This window comes from Rana temporaria, chromosome 7 (assembly GCF_905171775.1).
Source record: "Rana temporaria chromosome 7, aRanTem1.1, whole genome shotgun sequence".
NCBI classification, from domain to species: Eukaryota; Metazoa; Chordata; class Amphibia; order Anura; family Ranidae; genus Rana; species Rana temporaria.
This window is the reverse complement of record NC_053495.1, coordinates 186,379,193-186,398,485: the sequence shown is the minus strand read 5'-3', so window position 1 is coordinate 186,398,485 and position 19,293 is coordinate 186,379,193. Positions and strand designations below refer to the sequence as shown.

Here is a 19,293-nt window from a genome sequence, read left to right as displayed (position 1 = left end):
GGCTTACGCCGGCCCATATACGCTACGCCGCCGTAACTTTGGGCGCAAATTCTTTCTGAATACGGGACTTGCCTGTCAAAGTTACGGCGGCGTAGCGTATATGAGATACGCTACGCCCGCCTAAAGATAGGCATTTCTCTCTGAATTGATCCCTATGTGTGTATGGGACTTTGCAGTAATACTGCTGAAAAATGTATCAGTTCTTGCTACTGCCAGAGGTTCATCTTGGTCAAACACTAATTTAATCTGTCGAACCTCTGAACAAGAAAAATTTGGCCTGAACTTGGGTTTGGCCTGAACAGTCAGCTCATCCCTAGTCTGGAGTTTAACTTGAAAGAAGATGCAAAACATTAACTGCATTGTGTATCATATAAAAGTATTTATTTGGGTTGGGTTTTATGTTGCCTATTGTCCTAAGAATTCTACCACCATTCTCACACAATAAAAAAATGCAAAGACCAGTGACACTGAACAAAGTGCAATAACCTACAAGCTTTTGGGAATAGATAAGTACATGTCCCATTGGAGGGGTGATACAGTGAGGATGGAGATATTCAAGCTAAAAAGCAAATGAATTTATGACCTGCAGGTGTTTTCCCCATATGGCGTGAACATTGAATGGGACGTGAATGCATTTAATAATAATAATTAGAAATCCTTCTCCCCACATTAGACATCAGGGGCCAGATTCAGGTAGAATAGCGGCGGCGTAACGTATCGCATTTACGTTACACCGCCGCAAGTTTTACGGGCAAGTGCCTGTAAAGTTGCGGCAGCGTAGCGTAAATTCCTCCGGCGAAAGCCCGCCTAATTCAAATGGGGCGTGGATCATTTAAATTAGACGCGTTCCCGCGCCGAACGTACTGCGCATGCTCCGTTTTGAAATTTCCCGCCGTGCTTTGCGCGAAATGACGTCGCACCGACGTAATTTTTTGAATGTCGACGTGAGTTCCGTCCTTTCCTATTCACGGACTACTTACGCAAAAAAAATAAAAAAATTTGACGCGGGAACGACGGCCATACTTTAACATGGCAAGTCTTAAGATAGGCCAAGAAATAGCAGCTTTAACTATACGCCGGGAAAAGCCGACTAGCGACGACGTAAGAGAATGCGACGGCCGTGCGTACCTTCGTGAATCGCCGTAAACAACTAATTAGCATACCCGACGCGGAAAATGACGCAAACTCCACCCAGCGGGTGCCAAAGTATTACACCTACGATCCGAAGGCTTACGAAGCCGTACGCCTGACGGATCGAAGCCAAAAGCCGTCGTATCTTGGTTTGAGGATTCAAACTAAAGGTACAACGCGGCAAATTTGAAAATACGCCGGAGTATCAGTAGATACTCCGGCGTATTTCTTCTGTGAATCTGTCCCCAAGTTTGTTTGTGTTAACAATTAGCAATATTACTTATAACATTATATTATCAAGTATTTTTGGGACATGTTAGTATATTTTTTTCATTTGTAGCTGATTTTATTCTGTATATAGTGTGGATATTTAATAATTTATTACTAATTATTTACATATTTTTACATTTGACTTTGAATTTCATACATGATAAATTGTATATATTATTTTTTCTGGACATTTTTGAGTATTATTTTTTTCCTTTTGTATGGGCATTGGGAGATGTATATATTTTTTGTATATATTAATTCATTTTTATTAATTTATGATTAGGGCATAGCAATAATATTTTTGGCCACACTGTGGTGCTATTAAGGTCTCTTTTAAAGCAAGGTGTGGCTTATGATAAGCAGATTTTCTTCCTTTCAAATCTCTTAATTTTTTAATTGGGGTATAGCACTAATATTTTGGCCACAATGTGGTGCCATTAAGGTGTATTTTAAAGTGATGTTTGGCTTATGATATGCAGCTTTTCTTCCTTTCAAAGCTCTGAATTTGTGATTGGGGTATAGCACTAATATATTTTGGCCACAAGATAATGCTCTTAAGACCTTTTCCAAAGTCAGGGTTAGTCCTTGATATGTGGCTTGACTTCCTGTCTCTTCAATGCCCAAGGAGGATATAAAACAAATGAACAGGTGCTATGCTAGGGTTGCCACGTCATCCCCTTTAAACCTGAACACATGAATCACACAGGTTCTGTGGCTGATTAAGGTGGTAATTAAACTTACTTGATGCCTTATCTGCCTCAGAACCTGTGTAATTTATATGTGTTAGGGTTTAATGGAATGAGGAGGCAACCCTACGCTAGGCTCGAGCCCTTGACTACGTCAGATATGACGAAACAAAAATGGTGGAGTTGAACACCATGACATCACCACATTTTAAGACATGAAGTACCTGGAAGAGTGTCTATGCAGTCCCAAATGGGAAATCTGTGTACACTCCTGTTCATTATTATTTATTGTGAGTGGTTTTAACACATTTTTAACAAAGATCCCAGTTGATTCGACACTATGTGGACCACTTGGCTGTCTTTTCTTTTTATAACATCGATGCGAGGCTTGGAGAGTATTGATATTTGGTTCTTGCACCATTGGATCTCTTCCATGCTGATGCTTGTTGGTTGATCAGGGACGATTATTGCTGACCAGAGGCAATATTTGGTTTATGCACTATGTGAATTCTCTATCTTTAGAAGTCGAAAAGCAGGAGTTGGAAACGTTGCACACCGGAACCCAGCCACTATATAGAGAGGTGAAGATACGACTTCAGCCTGAACTCTGCGGGGGTATGCTCCTATGACACGTTTCACACCTCCTCTGGGTACTAATCATAGATATGATTAAGCCCCATAGGCGGGGTGAAACATGTCATAGGAGCATAGCCCAGCAGAGTTCAAGCTGAAGCCGTATATAGAGGCTGGGTTCCGACGTGTAGTGCTTTCAATTTCTGTTTTCTGATCTGTTGCTGTTAGTCTGGAGGAATGCCGGCACCTGATCTGTACTTAGGATTGCAGGGGGAAGTTTTGCAATGGGTGCTTTGAGTGGTGCACCTTTTCTTCTATTAATTATTATTGTGCATTCATTATTATTATTATTATTATTATTATTTATTATTGTTTTATTCTTTATTATTTTATGTATTTATTTATTTATTCTATATTTTTCCAGTAATCCTTTTTTTTGGGTTAAGCACAATGGTGGATGTCCTTTGGGGGTAGAATGCACATGAAAATTTTTCTGGCCTTTATTATATTTCTTCTTAGGGTTTCTTATTTTGCATTTATATGTGGAGTACTTTTTGCTACTGATGCATATATTTATTATTGTGGCATCTTATTCTTTTATATGTATTCACGTTTGATAACTATTCACATTGTATGTATGACATCTAATTGATTTAATCAATTTAATTTGATATGTATTATTTATTTATTTTATTTAGGATTAGTGCAGCTCGTTTTGGTATTAAATAACCTAAAGTCAGTGAGTTAACATTTTACCTAAAGTAGATAATTGAAGACTGGATTCTGACCCCTGCAGTTGGCAGTCATACCTGGCACATGACTTTTGTTTCCACATTGAGAATGCCTGCATTTCAAGTGTTGTACTTAACACACTTGACCACGCACATGGCTTTTATCCCATATTAATAAGCGTGGATTTCAAGTTTTGCACATAATACATTTGACCATGAAACATAACTAGTTACAGAAGGACAAACTATTGGAAACAAATCTATTCTATTTTATATGTAGAAAATGCCAGCACATTCTCTCATTGTACCATCTATGAGGTCAATGAAGAGCTTTCCTCTTCTAGACTCAAACTTTTAAATTCTTAAGTCCAGTTTCCATAGCAACCATCCAATAAAAAAAAAAGACAGACATCTCACTTTTAATTTCTGAATTAAATAGGAATCACAAAGTTTTGAAGAAACTTGGGTGTGGTGGCATGCAAACTTTGTTCTTCTCTCCAGTTAGTTGACCCCAGGGTCAGGGTGTGACAATAGTCACTAAACCCCTACTGGATTGCTACAGAACCCCGCCAGCTCAAAATGATCAGTAATAGACACTTACTTCTAAATGTCTCAGCGTGAATGTGACTTTTTCTAGTTGGTAGAAGGTAGGAGGGTTCGAATTGATTGCTGCTGCAATAATTGGCGAGTTTACCAGGTCACCAAATTCCAGTGAATTATTATCTTCTGCCAGAGCACGGTTTTCTGGAGGTGCAAGAAGTGCGCCAATGCTGTCGTATCGCAGGAACACAATGCTCACTGTGCCTGGGGAAAACAAGAGGGAAATTTTAAAGATACAGAATATAAAAGACCAGACTTTAAACGCTAACCATACTTTAATAAAGTTAATCCTAACTGACCCCTCTACACCAGTTTTGCCAACCGCCAGTATTTTTTCTGGCAGCCAGTAAAAAATGGGCACTTTTCTCCTGCCAGTAAGAGGAAAAGGTTGCCAGTAAAAAATATGCCTGACGTTTGGTTCGGAACTGTGCATATGCAGTTTGGGTCCGGAGCCTGCTGAGACCATCCAGGTGCCTGCTACAGTTTGTTTAGGCGGTGCCAGCGGGGATGCGGGTCTGGTGGAGGCAGTGTCTGAGCGTGTTGTGTGATGTCAAGGGAGCAGAGCGGAGCAGCCAGAACCTTGTGTGTGGGTCTGCAGGACAGGACTAAGGCAAGCCTGTTTATACTGGAGGGGACTGAAGGGACCAGCTGGCATGGAGAGAGACTGTCACTTACTCAGGAGGGCTGGGCTGGACTGGGACAAAAATTTGGCCCTGGACTTCATCCAGACTGGCCCACTTTGACAGGTCTCTCCCATGGTGGCCGGACAACTCCCGCACCCCCCTCTCCCCCTTCACTAGCCACTAGCCGTTCTACTTTATTAGAGTAGAACGGCTGGTACTGGTACTCTTATAGGCAGTACCAGTGGGGATGCTAGACATTATTTCACCTGGGGCAAGGAATCAGTTCGGTGCTCCCCCTTATGGGACAAGATTAGGCAGAAGTGAGGCCATAGCTGTTGAGTCAGCTGTCTGTCCCCTCCCCCATGCTCCTCTGTCGTCGTCCCTGCTCCTCCCCCTGCTTCTCTGTTCCCCCCAGGTGAGCGCTGCAGGAAGGGAGAGGAGGTGAGCGCTGCGGGAAGGGAGAGACAGAGGAGCGGAGGGGGCAGCAGTGCGCTGTCACTGAATCCGGCCCACCGGGAAACTCTGTGTAGTCCCAATGGCCAGTCCATCCCTGCAGGAGGGGACGTGTTATGTCGGTGAGGTGTCAGCATCATCTGTGCTGCTGCACACTGCTGTCAGTATCACTGTGAGAGTCCATTTTATGCATGCATCGCCCATTCTAATGTATTGCCCTCCTGAGTCCTGTCCCTTGGCTACTTACTTACTATATCGAAAATAAAAGAAGAAATATGCTTTTTGCCTTAATATCTACCTTAAATCACATTGCTAAATGCATATTGTACTACTTTGTAGCCTAAATACTGGAATTGGCATTTAAAACTGTAATTTTGTAACTGCCAGTAAAAACTTGGCTGTGCCAGTAAATTTTGAGTGTCGTGTCAGTAAATTTTAATCTGGTAGGTTGGCAAAACTGCTCTACACAAACAAACTGTACCCTACGTAACACTAACCCAACACTAACTACTCCCTGTAAACCCAACTCTATTCTAGCCTGTAACGCTCAACCAACTGTCCCTATAACCCTTTTAATAACCCTCTCTGTAAACATTACACTAATGCCCCATAAACACAAGCAGAATTTCCACGAGAAAAAGTCTGATGTGAGCTTTTCATCCAAAATTCTGACTGTGTGTAGGCTCCATCAGACTTTTGCTGTCGGAATTTCTGCCAGCAAAAGTTTGAGAAAATCCGTTCGTCTGTATGGAATTAAAAAAAAAAAATATGCATGCTCGAAACCAATTCGACGCATGCTCGGGTGCATTGAACTTCTTTTTCTCATCTCATCGTAGTGTTGTATGTCACGCGTTCTTAACCGTGTGTATGCAAGCCAAGCTTGAGCGTAATTCCGTCGGAAAAACCATCCAACTTTTTTCCGACAGAATTTCCGCTCATGTGTACAAGGCCATCTCCATCTAACTCTAACACTTAGCCTTCATGTATCCCTAATATTAACCTTTTCTGTAATTCTAACCGTACCCACAACCCTAACACTAACCCTCCCTGTATACCTAACACTAATCTTAACTCACAATAAGCGTGGATCAGCATGGAGATATCCTATGTGGTGGCAATAGGAAGGCATGAGATGATGAGAAGGTGAGCCACAGTGCAACCACCCAAGCTAGGACTGCTATACATTGTCTGAATTTTATGGATCCTTGGGTGCACTGAAGATAATTTGTGGATTTAAGCAGACATCTAGATGTCCCCATAGATCAAGGCTGCTTTAGGAGGTGAGAACCCCCTCACCTCCCCTCAGGTTTGCGTTAAGCCCAATTTGGCAGCACACATCCCCATTTGGTTTCCCCATAGCCCCTTTGGAAAACCTCCTCTGGCTCTTTTTTTTAATGGTGTATCCATAGCCTTTTCTCTAGTCTGGTCCAGTGACAGGTCCTCTTCGCCCTGTTTTTCCCTAAAGCTGTGCAGATCCTAAATGCTGCAGAGGGTGGCACCACATAATGACATAGCACCACTATCTCCAGTATTCTCCTGTGAATCCATGAAAGACGGAATTTAATCCAGAAGACAAGCAGCAATGGATTGGTGAGTGGTTAATTATGCGGGGGCAGCGCAAGATAGGAGGTGAATATGGCATCTATGTGTTTAGATTTTGCCCCCACTGCAACTGGGCTTTAGGCTACCCCAGGGGTCCTTAAACTTTCTAAAGAAAGGGCCAGTTAACTTTCTTTTAGACTTTAGGAGTCTGTGCCCAGTGGGATTAAACAATGCCCGATCTTTGGTATTAGGGGGAGAAATAGTTGGTGTCAGTGAAGAATAGTGCCCCATTTTTATTGTTAGTGGCAGGAATAATGCCTCAGGGGTTGAATAAAGTCAAGCAAATGGCAGCAGTTTGAAGAGTGGAGACCACTGGGCTAGCCAAATGCTTACAGTGCAATCTACTATATTAAAGTGATACTAAAGGTTCAAGTTTTTTTTTTTAAATAACAAACATACTTACCTCCACTGTGCAGTTTGTTTTGCACAGAGTGGCCCCTAATGTCCTCTTCTGGGATCCCCCGGCGGCTCTCGCGGCTCCTTCCCGCATTAGATAACCCCCTCTGGGAAGCTCTCTCCTAAAGGGGTTACCTTGCGGTCATGCTCCTGTGTCATACACTCGGCGTCCATAGATGCCAAGTGTATGACTCGGCCCCGCCCCCGCCCCCCGGCGGCCACATCATTTGATTTGATTGACAGCAGCGGGAGCCAATGGCTGCGCTGCTACTAATCTATCCAATTAAGAGCCGAAAAGCCATGGAAAGAGTGACGTGGGATCATGCCCAGAGATATTCAGGGCTTGGGTAAGTAAAATGGGGGGCCGGACACTGCAAGGTGATTTTTTACCTTAATGTATAGGATGCATTAAGGTGAAAAAACACGAGGGTTGAAAGGTACAGAAATTACAATTATTTTAAGATCAACATTGATTAAGAAAAATTGATTGAGCATTTCTAAAACTGCATCGACCTCTTTTCCGGTCCAGCCAATCAATCTCTTTCCGTTCCAGCCAATCAATCTCTTTCCAGTCCACCCAAACAATCTCTTTCCGGTTCACCCAATCAATCTCTTTCCGGTTCACCCAATCAATCTCTTTCCGGTCCACCCAATCAATCTCTTTCCGGTCCACCCAATCAATCTCTTTCCGCTTCACCCAATCAATCTCTTTCCGGCCCACCGAATCAATCTCTTTCCGGTCCACCCAATCAATCTCTTTCCGGTCCACCCAATCAATCTCTTTCCGGTCCTCCCAATCAATTTCTTTCCGGTCCACCCAATCAATCTCTTTCCGGTCCACCCAATCAATCTCTTTCCGGTCCACCCAATCAATCTCTTTCCGGTCCACCCAATCACTCTCTTTCCAGTCCACCCAATCAATCTCTTTCCGGTTCACCCAATCAATCTCTTTCCGGTCCACCCAATCAATCTCTTTCCGGTCCACCCAATCAATCTCTTTCCGCTTCACCCAATCAATCTCTTTCCGGCCCACCGAATCAATCTCTTTCTGGTCCACCCAATCAATCTCTTTCAGGTCCACCCAATCAATCTCTTTCCAGTCCACCCAAACAATCTTTTTCCGGTTCACCCAATCAATCTCTTTCCGGTTCACCCAATCAATCTCTTTCCGGTCCACCCAATCAATCTCTTTCCGCTTCACCCAATCAATCTCTTTCCGGCCCACCGAATCAATCTCTTTCCGGTCCACCCAATCAATCTCTTTCCGGTCCACCCAATCAATCTCTTTCCGGTCCTCCCAATCAATCTCTTTCCGGTCCACCCAATCAATCTCTTTCCGGTCCACCCAATCAATCTCTTTCCGGTCCACCCAAACAATCTCTTTCCGGTTCACCCAATCAATCTCTTTCCGGTCCACCCAATCAATCTCTTTCCGGTCCACCCAATCACTCTCTTTCCAGTCCACCCAATCAATCTCTTTCCGGTTCACCCAATCAATCTCTTTCCGGTCCACCCAATCAATCTCTTTCCGCTTCACCCAATCAATCTCTTTCCGGCCCACCGAATCAATCTCTTTCCGGTCCACCCAATCAATCTCTTTCCGGTCCTCCCAATCAATCTCTTTCCGGTCCACCCAATCAATCTCTTTCCGGTCCTCCCAATCAATCTCTTTCCGGTCCACCCAATCAATCTCTTTCCGGTTCACCCAATCAATCTCTTTCCGGTCCACCCAATCAATCTCTTTCCGGTCCACCCAAATGTTATGAATACAAAGCATCTCATGTGAAGCTACAAATGTGAACACCCATAGATTTCCATCTATTAGATGCAATTAGATGGTAGGATGTGTGGCTTGATTATAGAATATATTGCTCCTAGATACGCAGACCAAGCTTTTGTTTATCAGACATGATTAGCGCCGTTCATCTTTGCCACACCGCCATCGTTTTTTTGTCGTCTGCATTCACCAAGCTCCTTCTCCTGCCTTTACATCCTCACTCACTGTAAATACATGTATATTTCCCGTAAATAAACGGACAACGGTTGTTTGCCTAATTGCGCCTAGATTAATACTAGAGGGGGCGATTTGACAAATGCTGTCAGGTCTAGCATTGCATTGTGCTCATTTATTCAGCTAATACTATTTTAATGAGCTGTGGCACATTTCTTTGATTAAATCGTTCTTTAAAGTCATTTGCTCTGGCTATTAAGGGCTGCGAAAGCAGTGTTATTCACCTCCATTGTCATTGGTATTCACAGCCAGGTTCCCGGTATCTAAACAGCCGAGGAATAATCACACATGACTGTGTGTGTGCGCGCCTAGACCGGGGCAGATATATACCTGCTGTACATCCATACAATTACATATGAGTATGTGAGAAGAATGCACACAGTATGTACACCTGAGAAATTATAATTATCCTTTATTTATAAACTGTCATCACATTACCTACTTGCCTTGCATGGAATAATTAATAGAGATATAAATATATGTTCTGGCTGAGCATGTTAGTTGAAAAGTTCATGTTGAGGTATAAAAGGAATCTATAGAGTTTTAATGTATTTTTTTTATATGTTCAGCACACAAATGAAACCTCCTTTCATTTTGCTGCAATGTAATCCTCCCCCTCCACTTTTTAAAAAGGTTAAAAAGCTGACCTTCCTATTTATTTATTTATTATTTATTTATTTTTTAAGTAAAATTTGCTTTTTATTTTTTTCGTTTTTTAGTTTGCTTTTAATTATTTTTTTTGTCTGTCCCCCATCTCCTACCACCATTCTTGCCTAGGCGAGAATGACATTCTATTCATTTATTGCCTTCTACTGAAACATCAGATATCCCAGGAGACTTAACCTTCCAGAGACTGGATCTTGCACATGCGCATAGATCTGATGCTGCGTCACTGGGTGGTCAGCTGCAGGAACCAGGTAACAATGGAGAGGGCAGTTTGGGACAGGACCTAAGGCAGGGGATAGGGTTGCCGCCTCGTTCCTGAACACATAGGGCCAGATCCACATACATGTAGAACGGCGCAGCGTATGAGAGATACACTTTGCCACCGTATCTTACCTGGCTCTAAGTCGAATCCAGGAAGAATTTGCGCCGTAAGTTACGGCGGCATAGTGTATTTCTGGCGGCGGAATTCAAATCGGCGGGTTGGGGGTGTGATTCATTTAAATGAAGCGCGTCCCCGCGCCGATTGAACTGCGCATGCTCCGTTTCTTTGCGCGAAATGACGTCGCAACGACGACATTTTTTGAACTTCGATGTGACTTACGTCCATCCCTATTCACGGACAACTTACGCAAAAAAAAAAAATTCAAATTTCGACGCGGGAACGACGGCCATACTTTACCATGGCAAGTCTATGTATACGCCTCAAAATACCATCTTTAACTATACGCCGGAAAAAGCCGACTACAGACGACGTTAGAAAATGCGACGGCCGCGCGTACGTTCGTGGATCGTCGTAAATCTCTAATTTGCCGACACGGAAAACGCCACCCAGCAGACGCCGAAGTATTGCAACTTAGATTTCCGAAGGAGTACGAAGACGTACACCTGTCGGATCTAACCCAGAAGCCGTCGTATCTTGTTTTGAGGATTAAAAAAAACGATACGACGCGGGAAATTTGAAAGTACACCGGCGTATCAGTAGATACGCCAGCGTACTTCGTCTGTGAATCTGGTCCATATTAATTACACAGATTCTGTGGCCGATTATGATGGTAATTAAACTCAATAAATTTGCCTCAAAACTAAAGAAAGGGCTAGTTTACTGCCTTTCAGACTTTAGGGGGGCTAGACTGTGTCCAGTGGGAGTAAACAATGCCCCATCTTTGGTATTGAGGGAGAAATAGTTGGTGTCAGTGGGAGGAATATTCCCACATTTTTGTTGCCTGTGAAAGAAATTATGCCCCATCCTTGGTGTCAGTGGCAGGAATTATGCCCCATTGTTGGTGTCAGTGGGAGGAATAGTGCCCCATAGGAGGTTTCAGTGGAAGGAATTATGCCCCATCATTGGTGTCAGTGGCAGTGCCCCATTGTTGGTGTCAGTGGGAGAAATAGTGCCCCATAGTTTTTTTCGGTGGCAGGAATTATGCCCCATCATTGGTTTCAGTGGCAGTGCCCCATTGTTGGGGTCAGTGGGAGAAATAGTGCCCTATAGGTTTTTTCAGTGGCATGAATTATGTCCCATTGTTGGTGTTAGTGGCAGGAATAATGCCTCAGGGTCTGGATAAGGCAAGCAAAGGGATGTAGTTTGGAGACAACCATGCTAGCCAAACGCTTACAATGTGCAATCTACCATATTAAGGTTGAAAGGCACAGAAATCACAATTATATTAAAATCAATATCTTAAAAAAATTGATCAAACATTTCTAAAACCTCTCTCGGGTCCACCCAATCAGAACTGTGTAATTAATTTGTGTTCCATTTTAAAGGAATGAGGTGGCAACCCTAGTAGGGGAGCAGGGTGCAAGAAGAGAATTTGTTGAGCTAGGTTGCTCCTCTATCCTTGTTAGCAAGTCAGGAGTGGTGAAACGCGTAAGGTTGGCTTTAAGGTAGAGACTTTGTTGTATGCACTGTTTTTTGACAACTAATAAATACAACAAGAGGAGCTAAGAGTGAAGTGTGGCTGATATATTTTTTCATGAGTGGAGAAAGACTACAATGGCCAGCACCCAAGTAGTTCATGTACAGGGGAGGCGAGTCTGGAATTAAGCTTTGGTTTTAGCTTGACAGGTTGTCATGTACCTGGGTACAGTATATTCGAACCGGGATGTTCCTGGTCCCACACCTGCAGTCTTACTTGTTGTGCCACGGAGGAGCTCTGGAGTTATGGCTATGTTCTCTCAGTTTAATGCATTACCTTGGACTCACTAGCCCCACCTGCTACCAGCTGCAATCAAAGCAGCCCATAAATAGCAGCACTTCCTGTCTCTCAGTGCCCGTTTGTGTGGACTAGCTCCCTGGGTGTTGTGACTGCTTTGTGACGCTGAATACCATATATGAACTTCTGCCTGAATTCCTGACTACTCTCTAGCCTGCTGATTTTGTACTTCACCACCAGCTTGTGCATTACCTCTGCCTGCCTGACCACTCTCTGGATTTCGATTGGGTACCACTTTGCCTGATCTGTTGCCAACCTGATCTGCCTGACTACGTTTTCGCCTGACTCCTCAGCACACAAGCTCCACTTCGGACACTACTTATCACAGGTACCTTACACAGGTTGACAGTACATTTGCCAACGTGAATGATCTCCTGCATACTGGAAAATCCTTCCTCTGTAACCCATTTACAATTCCTTGTCTGTCGATTGCCCTTGATATAGAACCTCATAGGATTTTGTAGCTGCTAAGATAGGGTGACCAGACATCCACAGTTTCAGGGACAGTCCCCAGATGGAGGACACTGTCCCCTTACCAATTCTGTCTCCGGTTTTGTCCCCGGATTGGACAGAGGCTGGGGCTGTTTCAAAGACAGTCAGTGCAAAAAAAAAATCTGAATTGCACACCTCCGCTCTGCCACTCCTACTAGCTTAGTGGAGTGTATATTTTTCCCCATTATCTGTGCCCCTTATGTGCTGGTCGGAGCGGAGGGAATATTTCATCAGCTCCGCTTGCATGTTCTTCTGCCTTGGCTCATGTTTTGGCCAGCCCCCTGCCTGCTTATGTCCTTGCCTTTCCTGGTGGAGTGATCTTCTTCTGCCCCCCCACCCAGTAGGGCCCGGAGAGTAATGCCACGTACACACGATTGGAAATTCCGACAAAAATACTCCAATACAAGCTTTTGGTCGGAAATTCCGACCATGTATAGGCGCTAACGGAATTGTTCTCAAATTTTCCGACGGGAAAAGTTCTTGTCGGAAATTCCAATCAGAATTTCTGACGGTGAAAAATCCTACGCATGCTCGGAATCAAATCGACGCATGCTCACAAGCATTGAACTTAATTTTTCTCGGCTCGCCGTAGTGTTGTACGTCACTGCGTTCTTGGCGGTCAGATTTTGGTGTGACCGTGTGTATGCAACACAAGCTTGACCCAAGTTTTTCTTGTCGGAATTTCCGATCTTGTGTACGTGGCATAAGACTTGACAGGCTGTGAGGTGGATGGCAGCGGTAACGGGCAGAGAGTTGCTGATTGCCACCATTACTAGTAAAAAAAAAAAAATATGTCCCCAGATTTAATTTTAAAAATCTGGTCACCTTATGCTAAGAGCCATGTCCTATGAAAATACAGTTTGTTTGTTTTAAGCAGCCTCATGTATTATCACCATCACCCTCCACACTACTCCCATCTGAAAAGATTTAGAAGGAATACAGACTCAATTCAAAGTAGTTCTGCATCAAACAGAATACATTGTAATTTGGGCTGCTCATTGCACATAATAAGCTTTGGCTCTGCAACTGTTTGCGGCATAAAAAATAGCAATGGATCATTTAATTCACACATTTGCTGAAACTTGAAAATGTAAATCCAAATTCAGCAGAATGGTTTTATTCATAATTGGCAAATTAAAAGCTCATACATAAACAATGTTCTACATTCAGTAATACATTGTCTGGATCCTTAAAGAGATGGAGAGCGATGCATTTTTTAACTTCCTACCAGCCTGCTGTATACTGGTGAGCCCAGATCAGGGATTTAGTTATACCAATTACCCCCTCTCTGAGGTCCCTCCTGTCAGGTCACCCGTAGTCAGGTGACAAGTGCACCCCGTTGGGGTCAGGGATGCACCTAAGGATAGTGAACCCTATGGCCGACCGCTGCTATCAGGGACGAAGCGTGAACCTAAGATCACCCAGGGCACGGAATCTAAGACCCAGTTTTGTATTCACCAGAGCCTTTGATGGTAAGGATGGTCTTCGCCGCAACTGGGTCCAGGTCACGTCCCCGAGATTCCCTAGGTCACACTCCGCAGGGAGAAAGGGGAAGCAGCCAGCAGGACAAACAGTGGTGATGGGCAGGCCGAGGTCAGGGCAACAGGCAGACAAGAATAACCGTGGGACAGGCAAATGGTCACGGACACAGGCAGACAAGGATAACCGTGGGACAGGCAAATGGTCGGGGGCACAGGCAAACAGCAGAAGTGAGGAACAAGCCAAACCGGTACACGGAAAGATGGTCGTAGCACACTGCAAACAGGAACCAGCAAACTACACTGCAGACAGGAACTAAGCAAAGGAACACTGTTGAACAGCACTGCAGACCTGTAGAGCAACGGTTAATATAGGCTTCCTGGGATGGACTAGGGTGGGGCCATACAGGAAGAGGAAGTGATTAAAAGGGGAACCAGAGCAGGGTCAGCCTCTAATGAACACATGGAGATCAGGTAAGCAGACAGACTTGTTGCATATCCATGACACCTCCATTGGCTAGCCGTAAAGAACCGAGTCACATTCAAGGCCCTCTGCCTGATGCACAAATACGTACAAGGAACCACCCCCAATATTTATGCGAGAAAAAAAAAAAAATACCACAACCCCAATCGCGTTCTTCGGTCCACTAACCAAAATCTACTACAAATCCCCAAGGCCCGCTACAAGACGAAAAGAGAACGAAGATTTGCAGTCCAAGGACCTCGACTGTGGAACGCATTACCAACTAATATCCGAACGGAAGAGAATCACCAGGGCTTTAGGAAAAAACTCAAGACCCATCTTTTCTGAAGGCTAAATAGAAGGAAAATGGATGCCAAGCGCCTTGAGGCGATTCAGTTCGCATTTGTAGTGCTATATAAGTTATTCACTCACTCACTCACTAACACAAAGGCTAAAATTGGCCACCTTGTAGGATGGAACATTAGCTCTAGTTGCAATACCTTAGATCACAGGGGTCAAACACAAGGCCCGCGGGCCGAATCTGGCCCTCCAGGCCATTTCATGTAGCCCTCCTCTGGTCTTCCTCCAGACCCTTCCTTTCTGCTTTCAGCTTCTTCCCAACAGCAGCATAAAGAAAGGGGGGGGCATTGTGATGTAAAAGAGAGTAGGGGACTAAACTTCTGATGGTGGGGTGGCTCTTGACATCTAATATATGGGGAGGGGATGCGCTGGACTGATCTAATCTTACAGATACAACGGCCCTTTTGAGGGCAATCATAATGCTGATGCAGTCCACGATTAAATTGAGTTTGACACCCCTGCCTTAGAAGGTTTTAGGCTCTAATAATGGTACTATGTTTCCCAACTGAATAACAGTTGGGTGCTATGGTGGACAGGCCATATATGTAAAGTGGACTTACTCAAAGTATAATGATTTTCTATCATATGCAGAAAATCTAGAAATAGACAGGGATGGACTGGCCATTGGGACTACAGGGAGTTTCCCGGTGGGCCGATGGCTCAGTGGGCCGGCTTCAGTGACATCGGACCGCCTCCCCCCTCTGCTCCTCTGTCTCTCCCTCCCTGCAGCGCTCACCTCCTCTCCCTCCCCACAGCACTCACCTGGGGGGAACAAAGAAGCAGGGGGGATGACAGAGGAGCATGACAGCTGACTCAACAGCTATGGCCTGGGAGTTTCTCACTTCTGCCTAATCTTGTCCCATAAGGGGGAGCACCAAACTGATTCTTTGTCCCGGATGAAATAATGTCTATCTTCCCCACTGGTACTGCCTATAAGAGTACCAGTACCAGCCGTTCTACTCTAATAAATAGAACGCTATTGGCTAGTGAAGGGGTAGAGTTCATATAAGGGAGGTGTCTCCAAACTAAAGCCCATAGGTCCCATGTGGCCCACTACAAGATTTTATTGGGCCCACAGCTTGGGCTAATGGCATATCCTCTATGGAGGATTCAGGTCAGCAGAGGCATCTTACTATCCCTAACAGCAGGCTGGGGGGAACTGTGGGAAGCTGATGGATCTTAGGGGGCCTGTGGGCCACTATGAGAAGTTGGGGGCACTATGGGAGCTGGGAGGCATTGTTGGAGACTAAGGAATCAGCAGCTGGCTGGGAGCCCAGGAATAGGGAGACCATGGGCCATGGCCCAGTAGTTGAGCACCACTGATATAAAGCACATCTGCCTCTGACAGCTGCCATTTTTCCAACATTTTGTGTAGAATTTATTGATGTCAGCACTGTTGTCCTTGCTGGAGAAGAATAATTGCAGAGCATCAAATGAGACAAAATGTTGCAGGATGGTTTGGGAAGCTCTTGGCAGTTCTACTGGATTATGTAATGGGTCAAAAAACAACCTAAACCACTTTAACCGCTTAAGACCCAGACCATTATGCAGGTAAAGGACCAGGCCCCTTTTTGCGATTCGGCACTGCGTCGCTTTAACTGACAATTGCACGCTTGTGCGACGTGGCTTCCAAACAAAATTGGTGTCCTTTTTTTTCCCACAAATAGAGCTTTCTTTTAGTGGTATTTGATCACCTCTGCGGTTTTTATTTTTTGCGCTATAAACAAATTTAGAGCGACAATTTTGAAAACAAAATGCAATATTTTTTACTTTTTGCTATAATAAATATCCCCTAAAAAAGATATAAAAAAACATTTTTTTTTCCTCAGGTTAGGCCGATACGAATTCTTCTACATATTTTTGGTAAAAAATCGCAATAAGCGTTTGGTTTGCGCAAAATTTATAGCGTTTACAAAATATGGGATTAACAGTTTTATGGCATTTTTATTATCGGACACTTTTGACACATTTTTGGGACCATTGTAATTTTCACAGCGAAAAATGCTATAAAAATGCACTGATTACTGTGAAAATGACAATGACAGTGAAGGGGTTAACCACTAGGGGGCGCTAAGGGGTTAAGTGTGCCCTAAGGGAGTGATTCTTACAGTAGCGGGGCGTGGCTGGACGTGTTATGTCACTGATCGTCATTCCCTATAACAGGGAACAGACAATCAGTGACAGGCCACAGAGAAGAACGGGGAAGGTTTGTTTACACTCACCTCTCCCCGTTCTTCAGCTTATGTGACCCGATCGCGGCACACCGGCGGCGATCGGGTCCACAGGTCCAACGGACGCGGTCACGAAGCTTCAGACCAGGTCCGAGCGCGCTGGCGGCGGCGTGCTCACGACCTATGGCTGGGTTCTTAAAGGGAACGCACATGTACGCCCTTGTGCCCAGCCGTGCCATTTTGTCGACGTATATCGTCGTGCGGAGGTCCTTAAGTGGTTAAAAAATAAAAACTTAATTTTTTTCAAACATTTCGGTCTTTTTTTAGTTGTTGAGCAAAAAATAAAAATCGCAGAGGTGATCAAATACTAAAATAGCTCTATTTGTGGGAACAAAATTATAAAAATTTCATTTGGGTACAGTGTTGTATGACCGCGCAATTGTCATTCAAAGTGCGACAGCGCTGAAAGCTGAAAATTGGATTGGGCAGGAAGGTGCGTAAATGCCTGGTATGGAAGTGGTTAAATAAAAAAAATAAGACAACAGTAAAGTTAGCCCATTTTTTTTTTTTATATTGTGAAAGATGATGTTACGCCGAGTAAATTGATACCCAACATGTCACGCGACAAACGTTTACCCTTAAAAACCTCCATAGGCAACTTTTAAAACATTCTACAGGTTGCATGTTTTAGTAATGCCCCGTACACAAGATCGGATGCATTTTTTTCAAAATTGTCGCTCTATTTTTGTTTATAGCGCAAAAAATTAAAACCGCAGAGGTGATCAAATACCACCAAAAGAAAGCTCTATTTGTGGGGAAAAAAGGACGCCAATTTTGTTTGGGAGCCATGTTGCACGACCGCGCAATTGTCAGTTAAAGCGACGCAGTGCCGAATCGCAAAAAGTGGTCCGGTCTTTGACCAACAAAATGGTTCGGGGCTTAAGTGGTTAAATATGAGATCGAGGGTCAAAAAGACCTCAAATCTCATATTTACACTAAAATGCAATAAATAAATAAATAAATAATAAATGTGGCATTTGAAAAAATGCAAAAAAAAATATGCCCCTTTAAGAGCTATGGGCGGAAGTGACGTTTTGGCATTGCGTCCGCCCTGCTATGGTATGAAGACAGGTGGGGGGCGTCCTCCACTCACTCGTCTCCATACCCAGCCATCAAGAGGACCCGGTCGCCTCCACCGCTGCCGATGGCTACGGTAAGCAACGGAGGGCACGGGAGACCGGCGGGAGGGGTCCTCTTGGGGTCGCCGGGAGGGGTCGCCGATAAAAGTGATTGTGTGGCGAATCCGCCGCAGAGACCACTATTATCAGAAATCGGCCTGCCGGCTGAAGACGAGGATACCGGGGTTATGGCAGCTAGCTGATACCATAACAGAGGTATCCCTCTTTAAACAGCCGACGTATATCGGCGTGCGGTGGTCCGGAAGTGGTTAACTTTCTCAACAGGCGCTACTAATGCAAGCCTGATTTCAACTAACTTGTTTTTATACTATTCCTTGTCTCACTTCAGTATCAAGGAATATTTCTCATAAAAACACTAGCTGGAATAAAAAATAATGTTTATAGATTGTCATTCCATGAGAGGACTGGAAAGTCTTAGAACATGTTTGTCTGAAAATGTTTCGTTACTGCGTCGGACGCTAACTTTACTTACAGACAGCAGATTTAAAGTGCATGCGGCAACTCAAAATGTATTTCTTTTTTCTAATAAGCCAAAATAGGGTTTAATTAAATGTCATTTTGCAGAGCCAGGCATCCTTATGAACAATTTCATGTATTGATGGTTGTTCCCCTTTAATTACTGTGTGTTAATATGCCGTTATTTCATTGTTTGGTCGCATTTGCATACAAATATTTGTATCGTTAGTCTTTTCAAAGTCGCGGTATTTTCAAGCAGCTCTTCCAAAGCAGTTTTTCCAAACAGATTACTAAATACTAAATAAACAGATGACATACACTATATTACCAAAAGTATTGGGACGCCTGCCTTTACACGCACATGAACTTTAATGGCATCCCAGTCTTAGGGCCAGATTCACCAAAGAGATACGATGGCGTATCTGCTGATACGCCGTCGTATCTCTGTTTCTATCTATCGTATCTCTGTTTCTATCTATGCGACTGATTCATAGAATCAGTTACGCAAAGATATCCATAAGATCCGACAGGTGTAATTGTTTTACACTGTCGGATCTTAGGATGCAATACCGTGGCCGCCGCTGGGGGGAGTTTGCGTCGTAAACCAGCGTCGGGTATGCAAATTAGGAGTTACGGCGGTTCACGACGGATTTTCGCGTTCGCTACGTCGCCGCTAGTCTAGTTTCCCGTCGCAAAGTTAGTAGTGGTTTTTGGTG

General features: G+C 44.1%; 1 protein-coding gene across 1 annotated transcript in view; it reads right to left on the bottom strand.

Moving 5' to 3' along the window:
* Positions 1 to 19,293, bottom strand: part of ADGRL4 (adhesion G protein-coupled receptor L4) — a 244,784-nt gene that overhangs the window by 66,002 nt on the left and 159,489 nt on the right. Inside the window, exon 9 of the mRNA XM_040360641.1 lies at positions 3,993 to 4,195. Within this exon, the coding sequence (XP_040216575.1) occupies positions 3,993 to 4,195 (203 nt within the window). The remainder of the gene's footprint in view (positions 1 to 3,992; positions 4,196 to 19,293) is intronic.